Here is a 23622-nt window from a genome sequence, read left to right as displayed (position 1 = left end):
TGCCTGACCCACGCCGTAGCTGTGTGGTCAGTGAGGACTCATTGCCTCCCCTGGGGTCCACAGTGGTGATGGCTTTGTGACCACACACTGCCTGGGGCAGCAGGGTGGGTGGGGGCGTCAGGGCAGCAAGGGGTGGAAGGGTGGCCTGGGGGCGGCAGGGTGGCGGGGAACAGCAGGGTGGGGGGGCGGTAGGGTGGTGGGGGATGGAAGGGCGGCGGAGGGAGCCAGGGTGGTGGGGGACAGCAGGGTGGCGGGAGGCTGTCCAGCAGGCTCTGGCCAGCAGCCAGTTAAGCTTCCGGAGCCCCGGGTGTGGCAGGAAGGACTCTGCAGCCGGAGGGTGAGGGACAGGGCAGCACTGAGCTCTGAAGGATCCTATTGATGGGCAGTGCCCCCTGACCCCAGCTGGGAAGTCCAGCTGTCTGGCAAGTGCCCCTGGGGGCTGGCCACTAGGCGGATCCAGCCTTTCTCTTCAGAGTTCTGACCAATCGTGGGAGTGGACAGGCCGTGGGGACAGCGACTGACCACTGCAGCGTGGGCTTGATCCCACAACCTTTGGCTTAGAGGCCGAGCGTGTGGCTGTCCCGGAACCAGGCTCCTTCCTGAGGCAGTTCTGTCCACTACATCCACTGGTTCCTGTGGGGACTCTGAGGCTGCAGGTCACACAGGCACACTGGTTTGTACTCTCATGAGGAGCACAGGTGGATCCGAACCGCTGACCGTTCAGTCTGCAGCCCTGCTGACCTGCCGTGCCGGGGGCCCTTGGTTGTGTCTGGGGTGTGGAACTGCTCTCTCGCTCAGCGTGGCAGGAGCTCTGGAGGGGGGTCCTGCCCCAGTCTGGCTGTGGCCCCGTGACTGTGGCCCCTGCTTCCGTCCCCCCAGCATCTTTCCTCCATATGTCTGTGCATCCGAGTGATTCTTCACAGCGGCTGCATTAGGATCCCCTGTCCGGTGTGCCCATCCCTTCCCTTGAGTGCAGCTGTGAAGACCCCATTTCCAGACAAAGTCACATCTGAGGTTCTCGGGGTGCACTCTTCACACCACTGTGTGGCCTACAGCGTCTGGGCCCTACTTGCCCGAGTCACCCCGTTCTGCCTCCTCCCAAGTTGCCCCGTTCTCTCTGCCCTCCACAGCCACCCGTTCTCTCTGCCCTCCTGAGTCCCCTGTTCTCCCTGCCCCCCCCCCCCCCCCCCCCGCCTCCCCGGCTCCCTTTGACGCCGCAGTGTCGTTTGGGTGGATGATTGAGAGCAGCCCGTCCCCACACAGCAGTTCCTGCGTGTTGACTCGTGACCTCATCTCTGGTCACAGTCCACGGCCAGCAGGGCTGTGCCCGCTCGTGCCCGTCAGCTCCCGTGTCCACTCGTCCTTGCCGACCCCTGTCCCTGACTTGGTACTGAGGCCAGCGCTGCCCTTTTGAGCCCACGTGGTGGACTGTGCCCTGGTCTTGGTCACTCAGCAGGCCTGGCTGTCAGCTCACGTGGTTGCCCCCTGTGGTCTGCTGCTGGCTGCTGGCCATTTGACCTTGACTTGGTGACCCACATGACCCCACTGCCCTGCGTGGACTCTGCGGGGTTATCATTCCAGGAGCAGGTGGTCAGACAGCGCATAACCATTGAGCCTCTGGGCCCCTGCTGCCCAACTGCTGCCCGTGTGAGAGGCCGCTCAGGAGTGACCACTGCCCTGGAATGTCCTCAGTGATGTCACAGGAGACCTGTGTTCAGAAGAGGGCCATCCAGGTGCGGGTCAGGACTCCCCTTGTGGACTGCTGGGAAGCGGGGGCCCTGGCTAGGTGTCTGGGTGGGGAGGGCTTAAGAGGATAGAGTGTGTTCAGGATGGGGAGACAGACGCTCAGATAGGCCATGGGGTGCCGAGACCCTAGACCACATCAGACAACTCATCCAGTCCTGATCTAAGCTAAGCATTGTGGTCCAGCCCCCCACTACCTGTGGGGTACCCCTGGACTGAGTCAGGCAGCTCGTCCAGCCCTGATCTGAACTGAGCACTGTGGTCCAGCACCCCACTGTCTGAGGAGTTTGGCGGCCCCCACACGTGATTGAGGCTGGCTGACCTGAGCCCACTCTGAGCTGAATGCTGTCTCCCCCTGTCTGCTGAGACACCCAGACTAAGTCAGGTTGGCTGATGCGGCCCAGCCCTGGACTGGGCACCGTGACCAGCCCCTGTCTGTGGGCTGTCCTAGACTGAACCCGGCCACTGATCTGACCCACTCCTGACTGAGTATTGCTGGCCCGCCCGCACCCCAAGGCATCTGAAAGCAATCAGACAGCAGCGAGGGTGAAATGCCTTTCTCATGAGGACCCTGAGTGGTCAGCGGTCAGTGTCTGCTGAGCGGCTCCCGCGTGCTGGCTGGGGCGGCCTCCTTTGCGGTGGGGAAGTAGGGGCTTGCTTCCCCTCTTCCATCCTTGCCCCCACCGACCCCTTCCACACACTGCCAGGGAGCTTTCTAGAACTGGAGCTGATCAGGACACTGTCCATTCGTCTCAATCCTGGATTCCAGCAACTACCTCTCTGTACAGGCCGAGCGTGACTTGCGTCTGAGGGGGCTGGGAGGTCCTGGAGTTTAGGGGCAGACCTGTGGTTTGTGGCTGACGCCGAGGCAAGGCAGAGGGTGAGGCTGGGACATGGGTGGGACCGAGTCATCAGGCTTCTCCTCAGAGGGGCCCTGGTGGTCAGCAGCCTGTGCACTCACCCCGTCCCTCCTGTCTCCTCTCTGTCCCTCTCGCCCCCGGCTCCTGGGCTTTACGCACCCTTTCTCTGTCTGCAGCCCGGGTTGTGATCCTGGACCTCCGGCTCAGCACCTTCCTCGGCTCCATGGCCCTCTGGGGTCAGGGGTCCAGATGCCTGAGGCTGTTCTGATGTGCCCCTCACCCTCCCCGACACCTGGGCTTGGGACCTGCCTGGCACCGGGAAGGCACACTGGGCGTTTGCAGGGGCACAGAGTGATGGGCGAGTGTGTGAGAAAAGGAATAAGTGGATGAGTGAGTGAGTGAGTGAGTGAGTGACGTGTGGATGCGTGAGTGAGTGAGTGATTGAAGAATGAGAGCGTTGGTGAGTGAGGCAGTGAGAGGACCGTGAGTGCACGGATGACTGCATGCGTGCGTGAGGGAGAGAGTGAATGATGTGCTGGCTGGTCCCCAAGCTGAGGCCTGGGTCCCCTGGGGGCAGGGAGCCTGGACGGAGTCTGTGGATCCCAGTCCCGTGCTCCTCCTGGAACCTCTCCATCCTCCCTCTGCCTCGAGCCTGGCTCCGTCCTCCCTCTCCCAGCCCATAAAATGTTAATGCTGTCATTTATCCTGTGAACATTAATTTAAAGACACTTTTTGTGGCGGCTTCGTCACATGACACCATTTAATTACTCCTGAGCTATGGCCGTTACGACTTCCTCGTGGCACCATGTAGTTGGAGGCTCCCTGGTGTGTCAGGAGAGGGAAGCAGCACCACAGGCAGATGCCCGGGGTCTGTCCTGCCACAGGAAACGGGCCCAGGACGCATGCGGGCGCTGACCCATCCTAAACTCGGGGTGCAGAGGCGTGATCAGCACGGGCTGCCCGAGGGCTGGGCATAGTGTCAGGCCTGCAGCTGGGAGGGCCCTTCATTGCTCAGTGCAGCTGCAGTGACCCTGCCTGCAGGCCATCCACAGCTGTGGGCAGCAGAGGCGTGTGTGGATGGAGAGGCTGCATGGCCACTGGAGGCAGGACCATGGCACACGTCTTGGAGTGTCCGGCTCCATGCCTGGTCCATGTCTGTGTGTGTGGTGTCTGCTGGGAGTACACAGGGTGGTGTGGGATGGGGATCACCCTATGTGGGGTGTGGGTGCAGGTCATCCATCTGATGTCCTGCTACCTCTCCCGAGAGTGCCCTCCCCACTGCACTCCACCCCTGCTCACCATTAAGGTGCCTCCTCCAGGAAGGCTTCCTGGCTCAGCCAGGACTGTGGCCCTGGTCCCTGCTGCTGGATTCTGAGCCTGGGGAGAGCCTGTTTGCCACCTTCTGGATTGCCCTGGGCATGGCCTGAATGAACTGTGCACCCAGCACACACACTCCACAGACTTTCCCAGGTCGTGGCTAGAATATGCACGGCAAACATGCCTACAAGCGCGGCTCCGTGGTGGCCGCAAATCAGCTTTGCTGTTCAGACGCCTGCTTGCTTTGTACAAGTGAGAGCAGAGACAACTTGTCCTGTGACATCTCACTCAGCACGTTTTCAAGGTTTGTCCGCCATGGCGTGCCTCAGAACCTCATTTCTCCTTGTGACCAAGTCATGTTTCACAGTGTGTACATGTCCACATTCTGTCTATCCAGTCTGCTGTGGATGGACATTTAGGCTATTGTGAAAAGTGTCATAAAGAATACTAACTCACCCATCATCCAGTATCCTTCTATCCATCCATCCATCCATCCATCCATCCATCCATCCATCCATCCATCCATCCATCCTTCTATCCATCCATCCATTCACCCACCCACTCATCCATCATCATCATCATCCCGTCGTCCATCCATCTACCCAGTTTCTTCCTTCCTGTGCATCCATCCTTCCATCCATCCACTCACCCACACCCATACCCACTCATCCATCCCTCCCTCCCTCAGTCCATCCATCCATCCATCCATCCATCCATCCAACTAGTCACCATCTATCTACCCATCTAGTCTTCTGTTCATCCACCCAGTCCGCCTGTCCATCCATCCATCCATCCATCCATCCATCCATCCATCCATCCACCTAGTCATCATCTCTCCATCCATCTCTGTCTTTGTGAGATGAGGAGCCCTGGACTCAGAGAGGTTCAGCCATTTGTCTACAGTCACACAGCACACAAGTAGTGGCTACAAAGCTACATGTGACCCCAGATCCAGGCATCATTCCTCCCTCCCTTCTCCCCAAGAGCTGAGATGCCTGCAGATCTGTGGGTCTAGGTGGACATGCCTCTCCTGGATCAAAGTGCTCAGTGTTTGAACCACAGTCTCTACTGTGGAGATGAAACATTATGTACTAACTACACTTTAAGGCAAATTAACCTTGATAAGATCTTTAATGTCATGTATTAGACTATTTTCCCTCAGTAATGCATTAAACCTGTCAAACTGATATGATCACACAATTACACAGGAGTACATTTCAATTCATTACGGTGGCGTCTGCGTTAATAGCCCTGCTGAGCCGCCAGCAAAGCCTGCGGCTTCTGAGGACCTGGGGATACGCCGCCTTGACAAGTGGGTGAGGGCCCCGTGCTGTCTCAGATGCACACCAACGCCCCTCATGGCCAGGGGGCAGCTGAGGAGGACAGACCACTGGGGCCCTCACACCCACGTCCTGCAGATGTGTTCTCCCAGGCTGCCAGTTCTCGGACAGACGCAATGAGACAGGAGGATGGAGTAGGAGGTCCTACAGGCTGGAGGGGCCTGCAGGCTGGAGGGGCCTGCAGGCTGGAGGGGCCTGCAGGCTGGAGGGGCCAGCAGGCTGGAGGGGCCAGCAGGCTGGAGGGTCCTGCAGGCTGGAGGGTCCTGCAGCTGGGACCATCATGTGCTGGTTGCGGGGTGCTGTCTTGTCCTGGCCACCGTGGTGACCTGTGTGCATGGGGCGTAGCATGGCCGGTCCTGTGCCATCTTTGCTGTCTTCTTGGTCACTGTCATGAGGTGACCACCATGGTCCATTTGTTCACCTCCCCCATGGCTTGGTTCTCCTCTCAGCCCCTCCCCTCACAGAGGGCCATGGAATGCTCAGTGATGTCAACAGCCCCATGTAGCTGGCTGGCTGCCCAGCTCTGTTGGTCACGTTGTTGCCCTGCCCTGAAGTGTAGGAAAGCTGGTGTACTGACTGAAAGGTCTACCTTCGTCCCCAGGGCTAGTGCCACCCTGACCCCCTTTCCTGGGGAATGTTGGGGCCCAGGAGAATAACTTAGTTAATCCCTGCTGTTACCTGTTCTGGTGATGGTGCTCTGCATGGAAGGCAGCTGGGGATATGCCCCCAGAATTTATCACCCTACCGGAGGGTCCCTCCTGTGTCCCTGTACCCCCATCTCAGGAGGAAGAAGGGGACCAGGTGGAGCAGGGCTAGGACGTGGGGCCGGGGCGTCTCCCCAGAATTCACAGACCAAGGGCCATATCAGGTCCCCATAGCCATGTGCACACCCTGACTCTCAGTCTAAGCTGCTTAGAGGGGGTTAACCCACATGTTGTCCCCTCCACCCTAGCCCCTTGAAGTCCTGGAGATCAGCCTGCTGGGCCTGTCTTGAGTCTGATGGGCAGCGCCAGGGACAAGGACAAAGAGTTTGCTTCTTCCCGAGAGCCTGTTGGAACAGAGACGGCTCTGAGGGCCCTTACAGGACAGGATAGCTGTCCATCCGTGTGAGGCCCCGCCCCACCTGCTGGCTCTTCCTGCCCTGGGTCTGTGTCTTCCAGGGACCTGCTCTAGCTCTGTCTCCCCAAGCCGCGATCCAGCTCACGCTAGGCTTCTAGTTCACCTTTATCTCAGTTTGCCTGCCTCACTACATGGGCTCTGGACAGCCGTTCTCTGAGCCTGAGTTCTGGCTTCTGTGGAGACTCAGGGTGGAACAGCTTGAATGAGACCTTTGAAAAGTCTGGACACCTGTCCTGTCCACCTCATCACCCACGCACCCATCGTTCATACACTCACGTACCTCTTCCACTTTTCCACCTATCCACCCACCTACCCCCCATCCATTCACCCATCTATCCACCCAGGATCCCTCCATCTGTCACCTACCCACTCATGATTCATTAACACTTATCGAGTGATCTTTCTGTCCACCCACTCGCCACCTACTTAGCCATCCATGATCCATCCAGTCATGCTACTATCCAGCATCTACCCATCCATCATCATCCACCTCATATATTCATCCATCCCTCCACCATCCACCCATATTACTGTTTACTATCTGTTCATCCACTCACCTATCTAGCCATACACTATCCGTCCGTCCGTCCATCCATCCCTCCCTCCCTCCCTCCCTCCATCCATCCATCCTTCCATTTACCTTACTATCTACTGTCTGCCCATCTATCCACCTCACATATGTCCATCCACCATCCATCCACCATCCATCCATCCATCCATCCATCATCCATCCATCCACTCCTCCATCCATCCATCCATCCATCCCTCCCTCCATTTATCTTACTATCTACCGTCTGCCCATCTACCCACCTCACACCTGTCCATCCACCATCCATCCATCCATCCACCCACCCATCCATCCTTCTATCCCTCCCTCCCTCCATCCATTCATTCCTCCTTCCATCCCTCCCTTCTTCCTCCTCTCCCTCCCTCCATCCCACTCTTCATCCATCCATTCCTCTATCCCTCCCTCCCCATCCCTCTTTCCATCCATCCACCCATCCACCCATCCACCCATCCATCCATGCATGCATGCATTGACTGGCAGAGTTAGCTGGAAGGCTGATGAGTGTGTGTATGGGTGCCTGGCCCAGCCCAGAGTGCCCATCAGTGAGGCTGGGGCCCATGGGTTGTGTACTGTCCTCACCGGACACCTCACAGAGGGTACTAAACCAGTTTCCTCTGTTGAGGCGACCCTGCCTCACAGCTCCCCAGAGTACAGTTGTGTTCCGTAGGATTTCAGTGGCTGATTTTTGGGAAGTGTATCTCTAGGCCTTTATTCTGAGGTACCTCTGGGTGGGCTCAAACCTTTGAGTGGACATCAAGGCCTTGATCACTGTGACACCAGAGCTGAGATGGCACAGTTCTTTTCCGGTGGTGGGAAGGGGTGTGTGATGGAGCCATGGAGAGGGTGGGGGCAGCCGCAGGGCCAGGGCCTCCACAAGCTTCAGGAATAACTGTGCTGAAGTCAGGTGGGGTCCCCTGACCCCTGTGGTGGCTGACTTGGCAAACACAGGCACTCAAGATTCTGGAGAGATTGCTGCCACATCATCTCCTGGACCAGGGCACTGATAGAGCAAGCTGTTATTCCAACACGGATGTTAATGAATGAAGCATTTCTGTTACTGGGAGGCCTGGCTGCTCAGAGTGGTCTCCCAGAAGCCCAGTGAGTCCTCCTGATTCCACCCTTCAGGCCCTCTCCTGCTCCACCCACATAAGTCCACCTTCCCGTGACCACCTATGGCTGGAATCACACATGCTGGGTAGCCACAGGGTAACAGGATGAACTGCTGCTTGGCCCTCACTGTCCTGACCGCTGGCATGTGGAGCCTGGTGTGACCCCTCTGTCAGGGTAGGTCATGGAAGGTCCCCTTGTTATACTGACCCTGCACGTCACCGTCCACCATGTCCTTTCTAGTGACCAATTGACAGCAAGTCAGTGAAGCCTGAGCCGATCCTCCGTGACATGCAGGGCTCTCATTGGCTGGTTTTGGGGGAGATTGCCCGGACTTTCTTCCTACTGTCTGGAAGCTCTGCTGGAGCCTGCCCACCTGGGTGACCCTGATACTGTGGGAAACACGTGTCAGAGCTTCCGTCATCCAGCCACACGCCTGCCGCTGGACACTGGGCTGGGTTCCCTTACGGGGAGATTTATCAAGAATGATATTCAACACTTTACATACTTCATAAAATAGATGGGACTTTTATCAGTGTTCTGTTTATTACAATCTCATCTCTTGTTTTCAAACAATATCAAGTGATAGGAAAACATGGGTGCACGCACACACCCAGTCTACATTTTGCGACAATGCTCAATCTGTTGATTTCAGCAGTCCAGCCGATGGGTTTTCCTTCAGGGCCGGTGGCCAAGCCTTCTTCTGCAGGTCACCAGGCGGGTTCCAGACAGTTGCACTGGATGCTGTGCCCAAGGCCACCTTTAGTGGAAGGTGTTCCCTCCAGCTGTTCTGAGGGGCAGCTTCTCCTTGCAGATACTGCACCCCGAGGATGACCGGCTGTTCCGAGGGGCAGCGTCCGCCCACAAACACTGCACTCTGAGAATGCCAGGCTGTTCTGAGGGGCAGCGTCCCCCCACAGTCACTGCACCCTGAGAATGCCGGGCTGTTTTGAGCACGGCTGAGCGACAGTGTCCCCTGCCAGTCACTGTGCTGCTGTTGCAGGCCACTGTGTATTTTCAGGAAAATCCGCTCAGGGACGTGCTGGGACAGTGGCTGACTGTGTCGCTGGCCTCTGGAGACCCTCCTGCCCTTTTCCAAGCTCTGGAGCGCCGCTGTCCTTGGCTGGACAGAGTCATCTTTCTGGTGCGTGTGTGCAGTGGAGGGCCAGGGGCATCAGTGTGGCCGGTTAAAACCAGGTCAGCAGGACTGGGGATAAAGGGCATTTAGCCGAGAACACCAGATGCTGAGACGTGGCCTTGCCCAGGGCTGGTGTCCTTGGGGGAACTCTGGACAGGGACAAGGGGCAGTGAAAGGGCCCACGGAGTCACCTTCCTGGGCCTAGGGGACAGTGGTGCCTGCAGTCATTAGAGCGCTGGCTGGAGTGGCCGGGATGCAGCGGTCATGTGCGTTACTGTCCCCCATCCTCACTGCGCTGTGTGGAGGACGCCCCATGCCGCATCTCTGGATTCCTGTGAGCCCGCCTCTGGTCAAGGAGGAACCGCTGGCCCTGTGGTTGAGTACTTGCGTCTATGCAGGGCCGAGTCCTGGCCAGTGTACCTCATGTCCAGCCACCTCCCATCTGCTGGGGGGCTCCACCTCCCCTCCTGTAGAAACTACCCCTCTGTTGAATTGTTGAGTACCGCTGAGTAGACACTGACCCATAGCTGACCCTCCAGCGGGTTTTCAGAGGCAGTTAACCACACTGGAAGGGACTGTCCATCCTTCTCCCGATACCTGTGTTAATGCGGCCTCAGCATGAGTTCACCTGGATCACGCTCACAGTCAGGCAGGTCATTGCAGAGATGACAGAACTCCGCCTCTCTCTCAGGAAAACCTATACCTCTGTTGATGCATCCCAGGGCGGTGGGGCTGTTGTTTCGTCACCTGGACAGTCTCCTCCTCTGTTACCAGAAGGTGGCTGTGCCCACGGAGGGGGATGGGCAGGGACTGAGGCCAAGCTGGGTCAGTTGAAGTGAGGACTCCCAGGTTCTGAACCATGGGGGTCATCAGACCCCACAGTGTCCCCAGGAGTGACAGGAGGGAGGCAGACATCACTGTAGGACTGAAGTTCAGGGTGTGCCCAGGGGGAGCCTGCCGTCAGGACATAAATGGAGGAGAAAGGAGAGGCAGCCCCCATGGGAAGGTGTGGGTGGGGGGTGCACGGAGTCCTCGCCAATGCTTTAAGTGAACTTGGGGAGGTGAGAGAGCAGGTGCTCCGTGTGAAATGAGGAGTGGGCATGGCCTAGAACCTGACCTCAGGCCCCACTGGAGAGGGACCGGCAGATGGCCCCTTGGTGTCCACCTCAGCCCCTGCCCCCTTAGGCTCCAGGCGGTGGGAGGGCCTAGGCACAGAGGGCAGCGTTGGCCCTGAGGGCACTCCTGGAAGCCTTGGTATGTGGTCAGGGGTGCCTTCATCCTTACCAGGTGGGGATCCCGTAAGAAAAGGCGTCCCTGGGGGGTTTGACCTGACCTGTACAACCCCCTGAGGCTTGCCCGTAGAGGACACCGTTGGACCTTAGTGACCTCCAGTCATGTCGCTGTTTTAACATTGTGACCCTGGCCTGGACTCAGCAGAACGCCTCAACAGCACCCACCATGGGCAGCCCCTGCCTTCAGCCTCACAGCCGCCCGTTCCTCAGATGAGAACCCCGAGGCAGAGGCAGAAACCAGCATCTGTCAGCGAAGTTCAGGAGACTTGGGGGCGGGGGGACTTGTCTGCCTGCCCCCCAGAGCACACATTGGCCCACGTGGAGGGCGAGGTATGATCACATGGGCAGTGCAGGTGTGGGAGTGGGGCAGCCTGGAGGAGTGCGACAGTGTAGAAACGGCAGGGCAGCCTGACCAGAGCAGGGCAGCGTGGAGAAGGACAGTGTGATGGGGGGAGTGCGAGGGGGCGGGGCCGTGCGAGGGGGCGGGGCATTGCGAGGGGCGGGGCATTGCGAGGGGCGGGGCATTGCGAGGGGCGGGCAGGGAGGGCAGAGCGGTGGGGACTTGGTGGCAAGGGGACCCTGAGTGGAGGCTCCAGAGGAGCATGAAGAGCCCCCAGGGAGCCTGATGGGAACGTGATCGCGTGATCTGGGGGGACCTCATTCAGTTCGTGATGGTCACGCCTACTTGGGAGGCTCTGCCCTGAACCTTGGAGGTCTGTGCAGAGGGGCGTCTGTGTAGGATGCCCAGGGCAGTTGGCATCTGTGTGGGGCACTGCCCCAGCCCACCTGTCTACCCCTTTCCTCCCCAGGAAAGAGCCTCCCACCTTCCAGTCGCCGACCTGCTCCCCACTCCCTCTCACCTGCCCCGGCTCCCAGGTTCGAGGAAGCAGTGGGTTCCTTCTTATAACCCCCACCCTGAACATTTGGGGGTCACTTGTTGGCCCTTCGTTCCTTCCCCTTGGACCATTGGGCACTGGGGCTTGGAGTGTGCCATGGAAGTGGAGGACAGCTGTGGTTAACAGTGCACCCCATTTCCTTACAGAGCTAGTGGCCCTCGTGGGTGGAGGGCATGTCAGGCCCTCAGGTTCCCTTACGGGTGGGGAAGCTCAGGGAGATTCGGGAAGTGAGACTAGGCAGACAGGACAGCAGGAGGGGGGTGGGAGCGCCTCTCTGCTCCTGTGCCCTGGTTTGGGGCGGCTGTGTAGTGGACACCACTGAGGTGACTGGTCAACGCTCTACTAGCCGCCCAGCACCTTGCTGGTGATACATGTTGTAGCCACGTGAGTCAGTCCATGGAAGGCCCCCCTCGTGCTCATTGAGCCCTGCGACCATCCACAGGCCTCTTTCCTGATGGCCGGTCCTAAGCGTGCCCAGGTCACGTCCTCACGTCTGAGGCATCTTCGGCTGCGTTTCCCCTCTGACTTCTGCCCTTTCTCAGGCGTGAGGACTCAGTGTCCTTGACCAGCAGCCCCACTCCTTCATGGCTCCAGGACTGGGGGTGCCTCCCCTTCCCCGGGGCTTAGGGACGCCTTCTGTCCCGCTGTTGTTTTGTGCTGCCCCTGGTGGAGACCTGCAGGACTGCAGCAGCCTGGGGAGGCCAGCCTCATGGCACTGGCCTCAGGACAGAATGTCCTGCACCGATCAGCACAAAGCACGTGGACTTGGAAGGGTTCATCCACCCGCATGCTGCTCTTTGTGTAACAGGGAGCGACCCCTCGGCAGACTGCCGTTCTCATTGATGAGGACCTTGTTCATACGGGGCCAGGACCCTCCTGGTCCAGCGTGGCCTCACGTCCTCCTGGTGGGGCCATCACATGCGTATTGATGGGGTCTTTTTTGGGTGGTGCACTTACAAGTCAGTCCAGCAAAGAGCTTGTCCTCTCTGGAAGGAGACACGTACACGCATTCCCTGCACGTGTGGAACGCAGAGGGCTCCCCGCATCCCAGCCCCGGCTGGTCCTCCCGCAGTGCTGCCCCCGAGGTTGTGCCCACGCCTCCCCGGCCCACTGCAGTGGCCGCTCCAGAAGCGTCTGTTGAGGGGATGGGGTGTTTGCTGCGATCTCTGGCGCCAGTCCTGGGGGCAGCAGTCTGGGTTGGTTGTGGCTCCTTGGAGTGTCCACCAGCAGATGTGTGACCCCCGGGGTGCTGGGGCCGGGGCTTCTCGAGCTGCCGGAAGGGGAAGGGGCGGTGAGAGAGAGGCCTCCACAGACATTATCACAGCAGCGTCTCGGCCCCGGCCGCGTGTGAGCTGAGAGGCTTCTGCCAAGTGTGCTTGTCATTGACCACCAGGCAGGGCTGCTCTCAGGCTGCCTGTCACCAGGAGCCCTTTGTCTGTGTCCTGCCTGCAGAAGCGGCTGTGATTCCATTCCTGAGCGAGGACAGCTGTCTGGATGCGTGCCGCAGGCCGGGCCGCATCTGGAACCAGAGCAGAGCTCAGGCGTAGGATTAGCCACATCTCCTCGGGAATTCCTTAAGGGCTTGGCACGGCTTGTAACAAGCATGCTAGCCAAGTGGACCTCCTGGTTGGGATGTGGACAGAGCCACCCAGCCAGGCCCTGCTCCCCAGCCGTAGGGACCCTGCAGCTGCCTTGTGGGAAGATGTGTCTGGCTTGTCCCAGGAGAGTGTCAGTCACTTTAGGCACCGCAGAGTCTGATCTGGTCAGCGGCCGTGTGGACATTGTGGACTGTGGATTATCACACAGATGGTCAGCAGCTGTGTGGACAGTGTGGATTGTGGATTATAACACAGATGATCAACGCCTGTGTGGACAGCGTGTGGGGACTGTAGAGTGTTGTGCAGCCAGTTTGCTGTGTCCTCATGGTTACCTCCCTGTCCTCTCCTCTTCCAGAGAAGCCCTCAGGGTGGACATTCCCATGGGGCACTCACGGTGGACATTACTGTGAATCACTCAGGTGGACATACTCGTGGAGCACTCAGGGTGAATGTTACTGTGGAGCACTCAGAGTTGACATTCCTGTGGAGCACTCCGGGTGGACGTTACCGTGGAGCACTCGGGGTGGACGTTACCGTGGAGCACTTGGGGTGGACATTACTGTGAATCACTCGGGGTGCACTTTCCCGTGGAGCACTCCGATGGACATGCCCGTGGAGCACTCTGGGAGGATGTTACGGAGCAGCACTCAGGGGTGAACTTTCCCATGGTGCTCTCTGGGTGGGCTCCAGCAGCCCCTTGGCTTTGTTCAGAGGTGGGGGTGCTGGGAGTGGTCAGCAGCACCACCATGGCTGGTCCCTGGACCTCATCTATGTGTTTGGGAGGGTGCTGTGTGCTGGGAGGCTGTGGTTCAGAGCTCCGAGGTCAGGATGGTCTCCTCACAGTGAGCTCCACGCGGGAAGAGGCTGGAGGGGTCAGGAGTGTCCCTGTTCCCAGCCCTGTACGCACAGACCCCGTCCAGTGGGGAGGCAGTGCCAGCCGGTGCAGGGTGGGCTTGCTGCGCACCATGTAGTGCTGCTGTCAAGGTACCATCCAGCTCTCAGTGGCCGTGCGTGCCCTGCCACACGCCGTCCTTGCGGTTCCAGCCGTGGTCCGGTCATGGAGTCGGTCCCTCTCCTGGACCAACCTCTTTCCTGCTGACCCCCCTACGTTTTCAACCTCCCGGGCGTTGAACAGTTAGTTTTGTCAGAACTTGACTCCATGTTATTCTGTCACCTGAGCTCTGATCTGCCAGACCCCTCGTCACGTGAGCCGACAAGGACAGCACTGTGGTGATGTGGCTGTGCAGGGCAAGCAGGGACAGCTGGGGGGCAGTGTGGCCTGGCCAGGGTGAGCAGGGACAGCTGGGGGGCAGTGTGGCCTGGCCGAGGTGGACAGGGATAGATGGGGGCCAGTGTGGCCTGGCCGAGGTGAGCAGGGACAGCTGGGGGCCAGTGTGGCCTGGCTGAGGTGGACGGGGACAGCTGTGTGGTAGTGTGGCCTGGCTGAGGTGGACAGGGACAGCTGAGGGGCAGTATGGCCTGTCTGGGGTAGACAGGGACAGCTGAGGGGCAGTGTGGCCTGGCTGGGGTGGGCACTTTGAGCGCTCACTGGCTGGTCTCCTCTGAGTTATGCTTTACCTCTGAGGGAGGACAAGCAGATGGCCATCTGACTGGCCCAGCGGGAGGTGGGGGAGGCTGAGCCTGGGGAGATTTCTGTTTTCTAGCAGGATTGGCCATTCCCACTGCCCGGCGCCCCCAGAGCTGAGCCCTGTGTCGTCCAATTACCGTATGGAGATGGGAGCTGCGGCGGGCCCTGTGCCGGCAGACGCGCTGAGTGCTTGTTGCCGAGGCAGAAGTAAAGCTTCCGTTGTTTTGTGACTGTTCTGTCTGTTAGAGGGAGTGATGGCCGGTCTGCCGCTGCCTCGCAGCGTGGTCTGCGTGTCTCTCTGCTTCCTCACTGGCCTGGGAGGCCTCTTGCTTCTCTAGGAAGGAAAGATCTGTCTCTGCAGCTGGAACTCAAATGTATTGTTGAGATTTTTTATTTTATGCTGGTTTACTTACAAAGTTCATGTAGCTCCCATGTGAGGTGGTGCTGAGAGATGGGGTTGGGGGCAATACTGGAGAACAGAGGCCTTGGGAACCGCTGGCCTGAAGGGGCTCGGGGCTGAGCTGCCTATGTCTCGGGAGTTGTCTCAGCTGTGTTCTGTCATTAATCTGAGCCTTTTGTCTTACGGGTGGAATTGTGGTTCACGGGGTCAGGGAACAGTCTGGAAGGTTTCAAGCAGCTGGCCTGGGGACTGTCACGTAGTCGCCCCATGGTTAGGGCCCCTGTTCCCCCCAGCAGGCCGATGTGGACGCACTTTCTGTGTGCTGGTGATGCCACGTTTGTCCTCAGCTGCTCGCCTCCTCGATGGGCCTCTGCTCCCCAACTTCCTCCCGTCTCTCTACCAGCATTGGCTAAATGCTGGGGGCCCTGAGCTCAGCCTGTCCCTGCAGCTACCAGCCTGAGGTGGGGACACCAGTATTAAATGAGGCAAAATTCGGGGTGCAGGTAGGGACCCTGGGGAACTGAGCAGCCCCCCAGTCCCTCCTCCCTCCACCCATGCTCTCTGAGGCACCTGGGGCGAGGGAACAGCACTACACTTGGAGGCCAGGCTGCCAGACACTGAGCCTCAGTGACCCCATCTGTGAAATGGGGAAGTGCCTGCCCTTGTTTCCCCAGGTGGCCCTAGGGGTGGGGTGCACGCCTTTCCCTCTGTGAGGTGATGCTGGTGGTTCTCCGGTCAGCGATCAGCTGTCCGCCCGCAGGTTTCGGCTCTCTCGCTGGTGGCCACGGCAACAGCCACCCACTCGCGCAGCCCGGGCGTGGGGTACGTCCCTGCCTGTGGGCTTTGCTCAGTGGAGGCCCCCTCATTGTGCTTTCCTGGACAGCCTGGTGCTCCAGGGCTTGGGGCCCTGCTCCTTCCCCCTCTGCTCTGTGTCCTGTCTCCAGCCTCACCTGTCACCTCCCCTGGTGGCCCCACCTGGCCGCCTCCCAGTCCACGCTACGTGTGGTTCTGCAGCCTGTGGTTTGAATCTGCTTCCTGGAGGATATGATTCAAGATTAGTGTCAGCAAAGGGCCAGCTGGGACGTGGACAGCTTGGATGCAGCCATCTACCATGGACGCTGACCCAGGACCCCAGTTTATCAGAAAAATGCTGACCGGCACCAGGGGTTCCCAGGAGGGAGGGACCCACCAGCCACAGCATCCGAGTGTTCAGATGAGCTCACGGTGGTTGAGGAGGGAGGAGGCTCTTCTGGGCCCTCCAGTGATTTAGATCCAGAGAGGGCAGTGCTGAGAGTGGTCTGTGACACTCCCCCAAACTGCACAGGGATGGGGGGAGTATGGTGGGAGGGAGAGGCTGGGGCGGTGGACCAGGCTGCCTGCCCAACATCTGAGGCCAGTGTGGCTGGAAAGAAAGGCCTTTGCCAATAACAGCTTGGATAGTGCTTCCTGCACCACATGACAGAACCTTCCAGAGCTCCAAGTGGGGCCGGGGTGGGGGGATTCTGGAGGCCTTCTTGGGGTCAGGGGCAGGACGGCAGCGTCTAACTCCCCAGCATCTTACCCTGTGCTTCCAGGGGAAGCCTGGCTCAGCCCTGGTCTTTGGACACTGGTCATTCTTCTCTGTTTTCAGCAACATCAAGCCGCCTTCTCCAAGGTCTTCAGCTGCCCCTTACATCAAGTCCTCCCACACCCTCCCTGAAGGATGATCACCCTCCTACAAGGCTGGGAAGGGGTAGAGATTTTGTCTTTGTTTTTAAAACAAAACCCTCCAAATCAAGCCCAGATCCACTGCTTTCGGGTGGATTCCACTGCCTGGGGCGGAGAGGAGCGAGCCCACCGTGGGTCCAGGGCTGGAGGCCGCTTCCTCAGCTTCCTTCCTAGAAGTGGCTGCTGGCTGGAGGTGGCCGTGTGCCGTCAGGTCAGAGCTGACCCCTCGCTGACCCTCAGCAGGTTTTCAGATGCAGTAAATGCACAGGAGGAGGCCACCCAGCTTCTCCTGTGGAGCCGCTGTTGGCTTCGAACTGCACACCTCTTGCACTGAAAGCGCAGTTCCTGACCACCAGAACTCCCTAACCTTCGGGTCAGCAGCCCGACACATGGTCCATGGTGCCCCAGCCCCCAGTTTTCAGGTGAGGAAGGATGCTGGGAGAGGTAGGCCAAGTTTTCAGGTGAGGAAGGAGGCGGGGAGAGAGTTAGGCCAAAGCCAGGTGGCTTGGTCAGGAGGATGCAGCTTTCTGAGGGTCCTAGAACCCCAAGATCCCAGTAAGGCCTGGGGTGCCAGGCAGGCTCTGGAATTCCACCCACGGGATCAGGGTTGAGGTGTGGCTGCATTGGGGGGACAGGATGGCTTCCTGATGTGACCATGCAGCTGACCAGCAGGGTGGCGGTTTGTGTCCCCTCAGGACTCTATGGGGTGACCCACTATCTGGCTTCTGTGAAGATTTTTGGCCTTGTAGACCCTGTAGGACGCTTCTCCTCTGTCCTCAGAAGTGACCTAGTGCCCCAGACTGGCCCTCAGTCACCCCGCATCTCAGTTCTCCAGGGCAGCTGTCGCAGAACCACCCCACGGAGGTGGCTTTAACCAACAGAAAGCTCCTGTCTCACCATTTAGGAGACCAGAGGCCCAGACTCAGGGCTCCAGCTCTGGGCTAAGACCTCCTTCCCGTTCCAGCTCTGGGGAAGGTCTCTGCCTCCCCTCAGCATCCGTGGGCCCCGTCCCTCAGAATCTCCACGCCCCTCAACACTGACCCTTCTTGAATCTAGAATGCTCTCCAGGACTCCCTCATCCTCTGGAGGCCCCTCAGTCTCTAGGGGTCCCTCCTCCTCTGAGATGTTCTCTGGGGTCCCTTTGCCCAAGAGGTTCTGCTCAAATCCTTAGCCCAGGCAAGTGTCCAGGCAGGGAGAGAGTTGGGGGGCCATACCCCACATGGAGGCCCCCTCCTTGATACAATACCTCTACCAGTTTTTCTTCGACACCTCCAGCTGCACCCCACTCGCTCCCCTGCAACTCAGGACCCCCGGCCTCCAACTGCACCCCCACTCGCTCCCCGCCAGCCCAGGACCCCCGGCCACACCCTGGGGAAACGTCATCCTCTCTGTCACTGAAAGGGGAGGGGAATGAGAGGTTGGGGCTGACGAGGGGGGGTGGCATCCAGGTGCAGGGTCTCCCCGCCCGCTCACCATCCTGGATAGTGTTGAGGCCCCTTGTCGGAAGTTCAAAACTTGGTCAGTGACTAAAGTTGGGGCAGTCTGCTGCCTAAAATGCCAGCCTCAGAAGCCGATGGGCCTCCCTGCTCCACGTGGCAGGCTCGCTGAGTTCCGGGTTAGAGCTTCACAGTCCTTGCCTCCAAGGAGTAGCCCATCTCACCTTCTCCAGGACACCTGTTTGCTCTCCTTGTGGCCCATGGTATGTTCAGTGCTCTTCTCCAGTACCACAACTCAAAGGCATCCATTCTTCTTCTGTCAGTCTTAGTCATTATCTAGCTCCATGGTCTGGGGCAGGCACACCTTAGTCCCTAGACTGACATCATTGCTCTTCAGTACTCTATAGAGGTCCCTGACAACAGATTATCCTAATGCAATTCATCTTTTGATTTACTGACTGCTGGTTCCAAGTGTGTTAATTGTGGAGCTGAGCAAGCTGTAATTGTTAACAATCTCAGTCTCTTCTCCATCCATCATGGTACTGCCAACTGGCCCAGTGGTGAGAATCTTTGTCTTCTTGATGTTGAGCTTCAGTCTGTACTGATGACAGTGCCCAGTGCCAGGATGCAAACCCAGGCACGGCCCTGTCCCTGAGGTGGGGAGGTCTCCTGGCGGCATGGACGTCATGAGCTGTGCTGGGCAGGGACAGGCAGGGACTGGGGGATGTGGAGGGGCGTTTCCCTCCTGGAAGAGGAGGTCACTCAGCGGAGATCTGAACTCTGGACCCAGATTACCTGAGGAAGTAAGGGTGGTGAAAGCAAAAAGGCCCAGTCAGGGACAGCTGTGTGGGGCTGGGCTCAGGTGGGTGAGTGGAGGGTCTCCCAGGAGGGCAGCTTGCTGGGCAGCCCACTGCAGCGACAGAGCGGGGGCCAGTGCCCCAGAGGCCAGTCAGAGATGAGCCCTGTGGGGCAGGGCCGCCCTGGACCTCCCCGGGTGGCTGTGGGGCTGGGACTGTGCTTTGTGTGGGCAAAACCAGGGTCAACCCCCCACGCAGGGGCCACTGGAGATGAGCCCTGCAGGTGGGGCTGCCGGGGAGGAGGTGGTGGGCGGGCTTGGCGCCTCTATTTCTTGAAAGGACTTTGAGGTGCTTCCAGCTGTCACAGTCTGGTTCTCGACACCCTGCTGGGAGCGGGAAGATGATAAAATATAAATCAATAGGTTAAAAATATGCTCGTCTCCTGCCAAGCCGTCAGCCCGCCCCGCCTGCAGAGTAGGGTTCAGGCCGCCATGGACGGAGGGAGGGGGCAGCCTTTGTTCTGAGCTGAGAGGACCACTCGCCCTGACAGCTGGCAAGCAGAGCACCACGGCTTCGAGCATCCTGCCCCAGCCACGTCCCTCCTGGGATGTCTCTGCTCTGAGTGTGGCAGCTGCTGTCAGAGACTGAGGGTGTGTGTGTGGGGGGAGCGCACATCTAGGTGGGGGACCCCATCACCTGGCCAGCAGTCTTACTTGGCTGTGGAGGGGTGGGGATGCCTGGTTCCTTCTGGGCATCCCCGTGGCAGCAGGAATGCTCGGAGCAGCTAACAGGCTGGCAGGGAGTGAAATGGGATTTGATGTCCACACAGCGCCTCAGCCGGGAGCTGCCCAGAGTGCGCCCTCCGCAGGCCTGCAGCCTCCGTCCAAGCGAGGCCTTTGTTCCCACAGCCACTCGGACCAGAGGAGGAACTCTGAGGATGGAGGGGCCTGTCTGTGATGGTTACAGGCAACCCCTGGGTGCCAGGGTCCCTCCTGCTGTCAGAGGGTGACACTTCAGGAATGTGGTCCGCTCGGGCCTGCCCGTGTCTGGCTGGGGGACAGCAGAGCTTCGCTCAGGTGGGATGCGGGGTGTCATCCTTGCCGAAGGAGTGGCAGCTCCTAGCCAGATCCCTCAGGGCATGAGACTCCTGATGTTAAGGGGAAGGACAGATGGGTTCTCTGTGGGAGACAAGCTCAGGTCCTCAATCCTGTGAGCGCGGTGGCTGGAATCCCTCAGGATGAGAGAGAGGCCCGGCATCCGTGTGTGTGTGTGTGTGTGTGTGTGTGTGTGTGAGAGAGAGAGAGAGAGAGAGACAGAGAGAGAGACAGAGAGAGAGTCCTGGTACCCAGCAGACCCTCCCCTGGCCCCCATGCGTTCTCCGCCGGCCATGGTCAGTCCTGAGGCTGCACGTGAGCAGGGTCTTGCCCAGGACCACATCGTCCAGCACCGTGCCGGCCAGTGTTCTGGGGAGGCAGACAGGACTCTGCCTGGTGGGCAGTCATTGAGTGCCAGGCTTGTCTTCTTAGTCTGCACTGGACCCTGCCCCCCACGGTGACCCAGTCTTCCATGGTGACCCTGTCCCCAATGGGGACCCTATGGGGTCTGCCACACAGTGACAGAGGTCCCAATGGCACATGGACAGCTTGGGATGGTGCTAAATTCTGGTGGGGGGGGTCTCACACGGTCTCTCTTTTTGGAACCTTGCTGCCCTCTGACCCTGCCTCTCTCCCCCACAGGTCATCCTGATCCTGACCAAGTACTACCATGCGGATATGGGGAAGGTCCTGGAAAGCTCTCTGTGGAGGTGAGTCAGTGCGGGGGTGGGGGGGGTTGGGGGGGTTGCTTGGCTCACCTTGTCCTCTGGTGGGGCTGGGGAGCGGGCAGCGTGGACAGCCAGGTTTGGGCTGCAGGTCACGTGAATGGCCAAGGCTGGGGCACAGGCAGGCATGAATACTAGGGCTGTGGCGTGGGTGGCATGGACTGCCAGGGCTGGGGCGCAGTTGGCGTGGACGGCCCCATCGGTGGCCTCCGGAGGGCTGGATGAGACTGAGCGGATGGGGAGCACTCGTGCAGGGCCCAGCCCACCCGGGGCCGCCTGCCGCTCAGAATCTCTGCTCTCTCCTGGCCCTTTCTTCTTTCTTCTCCTTTTTCTTTCTCTTCTCCGGAGGAGGAGTCTGTGTGAATGTAGGTCAGTGCACAATCCTTGCTTGTGTTCCCAACTTCAGACGCACCCCGGGCGCCCACAAACGCGCGTCCCCTCCGAGCCAGCCTTTCTTCCCGGCTTAGCCAGGGCAGGGCCGGCTCTGTGTGGGATGTGAGGCCGGCCAGAGCGGGCGCGCCTTTGATGGCTTGAAAGACATGAGAGACAAAGGGGAGAGAAAGGGGCTCTTCGAAGCCATTTCGCTTATTATCACCTTCAATATTTACAGCTGGTCGCTGGGGAGGGCGGGCCAGGCAGGCTGCTCGGCCGCAGCTTCTGAGGGTCCAGCGCCCCCGCGTTCTGCAACTCTCATTTCTGAGATGTGGTTTTCAAGTCACAATACTTTCATGTGCAGGGTTCAGATCAATAAAAACAACGATAATGTGGCTCCGGGTCGTAGGCCGCGTGTCACGGGGGCGCGCATGCTTTGGCAGGGGGATTCCCTCACGGGTTGCCACACTGTGACCTGCTGGTTCTCCCCTGGCCTTCACTGGCGCTCCGTGATGGCGGATGGGTGAGGGTCCGGGTCGCCAGCTGGCTTGTCACCACTGATGCTCTGAGGCCCAGCTGGCCTGGCAAGTTCCCCACACGTCTCTTCCCCTCCTCCTCACTACCTCCTCAGAGTCTCAGGATCTGGGGATGGAGCAGAGGCCCCCTACGGTGGACACTGTGGAGCAAGGGGCCTTGCCGGGGTGTCCTTAGGACAGGGCACATTGAGCTGAGGGATCCCCGGGCTGGTCCCTGGCTTGCCTGTCTCACGGTTATCCATGTGCACAGATGTAGTCCCTCCTTGGCTGAAAACACAGGCAGAAACAGCCACTTCACAAAGGTCCCCTCCCTCTGCCCACGGCGGCAGTTGCCTTTCTGGTGGGTCTTATGCTGGTGGTCTTTGTTGTTGTTGTGTGCCACGGAGTCAAAACCTACTCAGGGCTGACCCTCCATGGATTCTCAGAGACAGGAAATCCCAGAGAGGAGACTGCCCATCTGTCCAGGGAGCAGCTATCGAAGGTGAACGGGTCATCTGTGTTGGGAGCACACTCCTAACCCTCCAGGCCTCGAGCTCCCTCGTGTGTTTCTAGTTGGTGGACGACAGGCGACAGGCGGGCTCTCCCTGTTCTCTGCCCTGTTTCCAGTTACTCTGTCTTGGGACCACATTCTTGTCTGTCTCTAGGTTTCCATTGTGTGATACATTGTTTCTCTTCTGCACTGTTTCCACTTTCCTTCTGTTTTAGCGGTCTTTTCTCTTGAACACTAAGCTTTCAGTTCCCCCAAGCTGCAGCTCAGCTCCACACAGTGTTTCCTGGCAGTAAGCTAGTGTTCTCCGCGAGAGGCTGACTCACCCTAACGGTGAACCAGCCCCATGAGCAACGCTGGCATCCTTACCTCTTTGTTTTCACCCTGGGCTGTATCTTCCAACCTCCATTCTGCAGCCAGAGCCAGAGAGCGGGCTTAAGGGCCACGTGGCCAGATGTCTTTTCCAAGGGATGTGGGTCTCTTGTGGGGGCCTCGATTGGGGGGGGGTCCCCTCGTTTGGCCTAGTCAGGTTTACAATTGTTTCTAAAAGTGTGCCCACATGGCCTTTGATTGCTAGTAAGAACACAGAGTTTCTAGGCCTAATTTCTAAGACCAGAAGACACCCTGCTTTGGGAAAGTCTGCAGTCAGGGGGGACCTCTCCAGATTACTGACATCCAGATGATGTCAGTTTGAGGGCTGAGGTGCGTCTGTTTCAGACCACAGTCTTTCTGCTCACTTTCTGTGCATCTGAGATCTGGACAGTGAATAAGGATGACAGGAGAAGAATTGATGCCTTTGAGCTGGGGGGTGGTGGAGAAGAGCACTGAACGTGTTGTGAACTGCTGAAAGAACAAACAGGTGTGTTTTGGGAAAATTGCAGTCAGAGTGCTGCTTGGAAGCTTGGATGGCGAAGCTTCATCTCTAGCGTGTCGCTAGGAGAGACTATTCCTTGGAGAGGGACATCATGCTTGGAAAGGTGGGGGGCCAGAGAAGGAGAGGAAGACCCTCTATGGATTGGATTAGTGGAGTGACTGCGGAGACGGGCTCAAGAATGTCAGAGATTGTGAGGTGGACACAGGGCGGGACAAGGCTCCGACCTGCTGTTCACAGGGTCGCAGGGAGTCATACTCGATTCGAAGGCGCCCCACACTTCCTGAGCCAGCTCTTCTGGATTTGCTACCCTGGCCTCTGCCCTGCGGGGCGTGAGCTGCCCCGACCAGTGGAAGGACAGCTGCTCTTCTGTCCTTGGATGCCTCTCTCCCCATCCACCTGGAGGGTATCATGTGGCGGAGCCCTGGGCACCTGAGTGTGTGGCCACAGGCACGCTTGTCAGAGTATGATCGCAGACACGCGTGTGAGAGTGTGTGATCACAGGCACGCTTGTGAGAGTATGATCGCAGACACGCGTGTGAGAGTGTGATCACAGGCACAGTTGTGAGAGTGTGTGATTGTTTTGAGTGTGTGATAGCAGACACACTTGTGAAGGTGTCATCAGAGGCAC

At 58.9% G+C, this 23622-nt stretch overlaps 1 protein-coding gene across 1 annotated transcript in view; it reads left to right on the top strand.

Moving 5' to 3' along the window:
* SORCS2 (sortilin-related VPS10 domain containing receptor 2) overlaps positions 1-23622 on the top strand; it is a 237611-nt gene that overhangs the window by 46565 nt on the left and 167424 nt on the right. Inside the window, exon 3 of the mRNA XM_006893670.1 lies at positions 20643-20710. Within this exon, the coding sequence (XP_006893732.1) occupies positions 20643-20710 (68 nt within the window). The remainder of the gene's footprint in view (positions 1-20642; positions 20711-23622) is intronic.

The sequence above is a fragment of the Elephantulus edwardii genome, unplaced genomic scaffold, assembly GCF_000299155.1.
Source record: "Elephantulus edwardii isolate Elephantulus edwardi_28Jun2011 unplaced genomic scaffold, EleEdw1.0 scaffold00129, whole genome shotgun sequence".
Taxonomy (NCBI): Eukaryota; Metazoa; Chordata; class Mammalia; order Macroscelidea; family Macroscelididae; genus Elephantulus; species Elephantulus edwardii.
The sequence above is the reverse complement of the archived record's forward strand: the minus strand, read 5'-3'. Positions and strand labels throughout refer to the sequence as shown.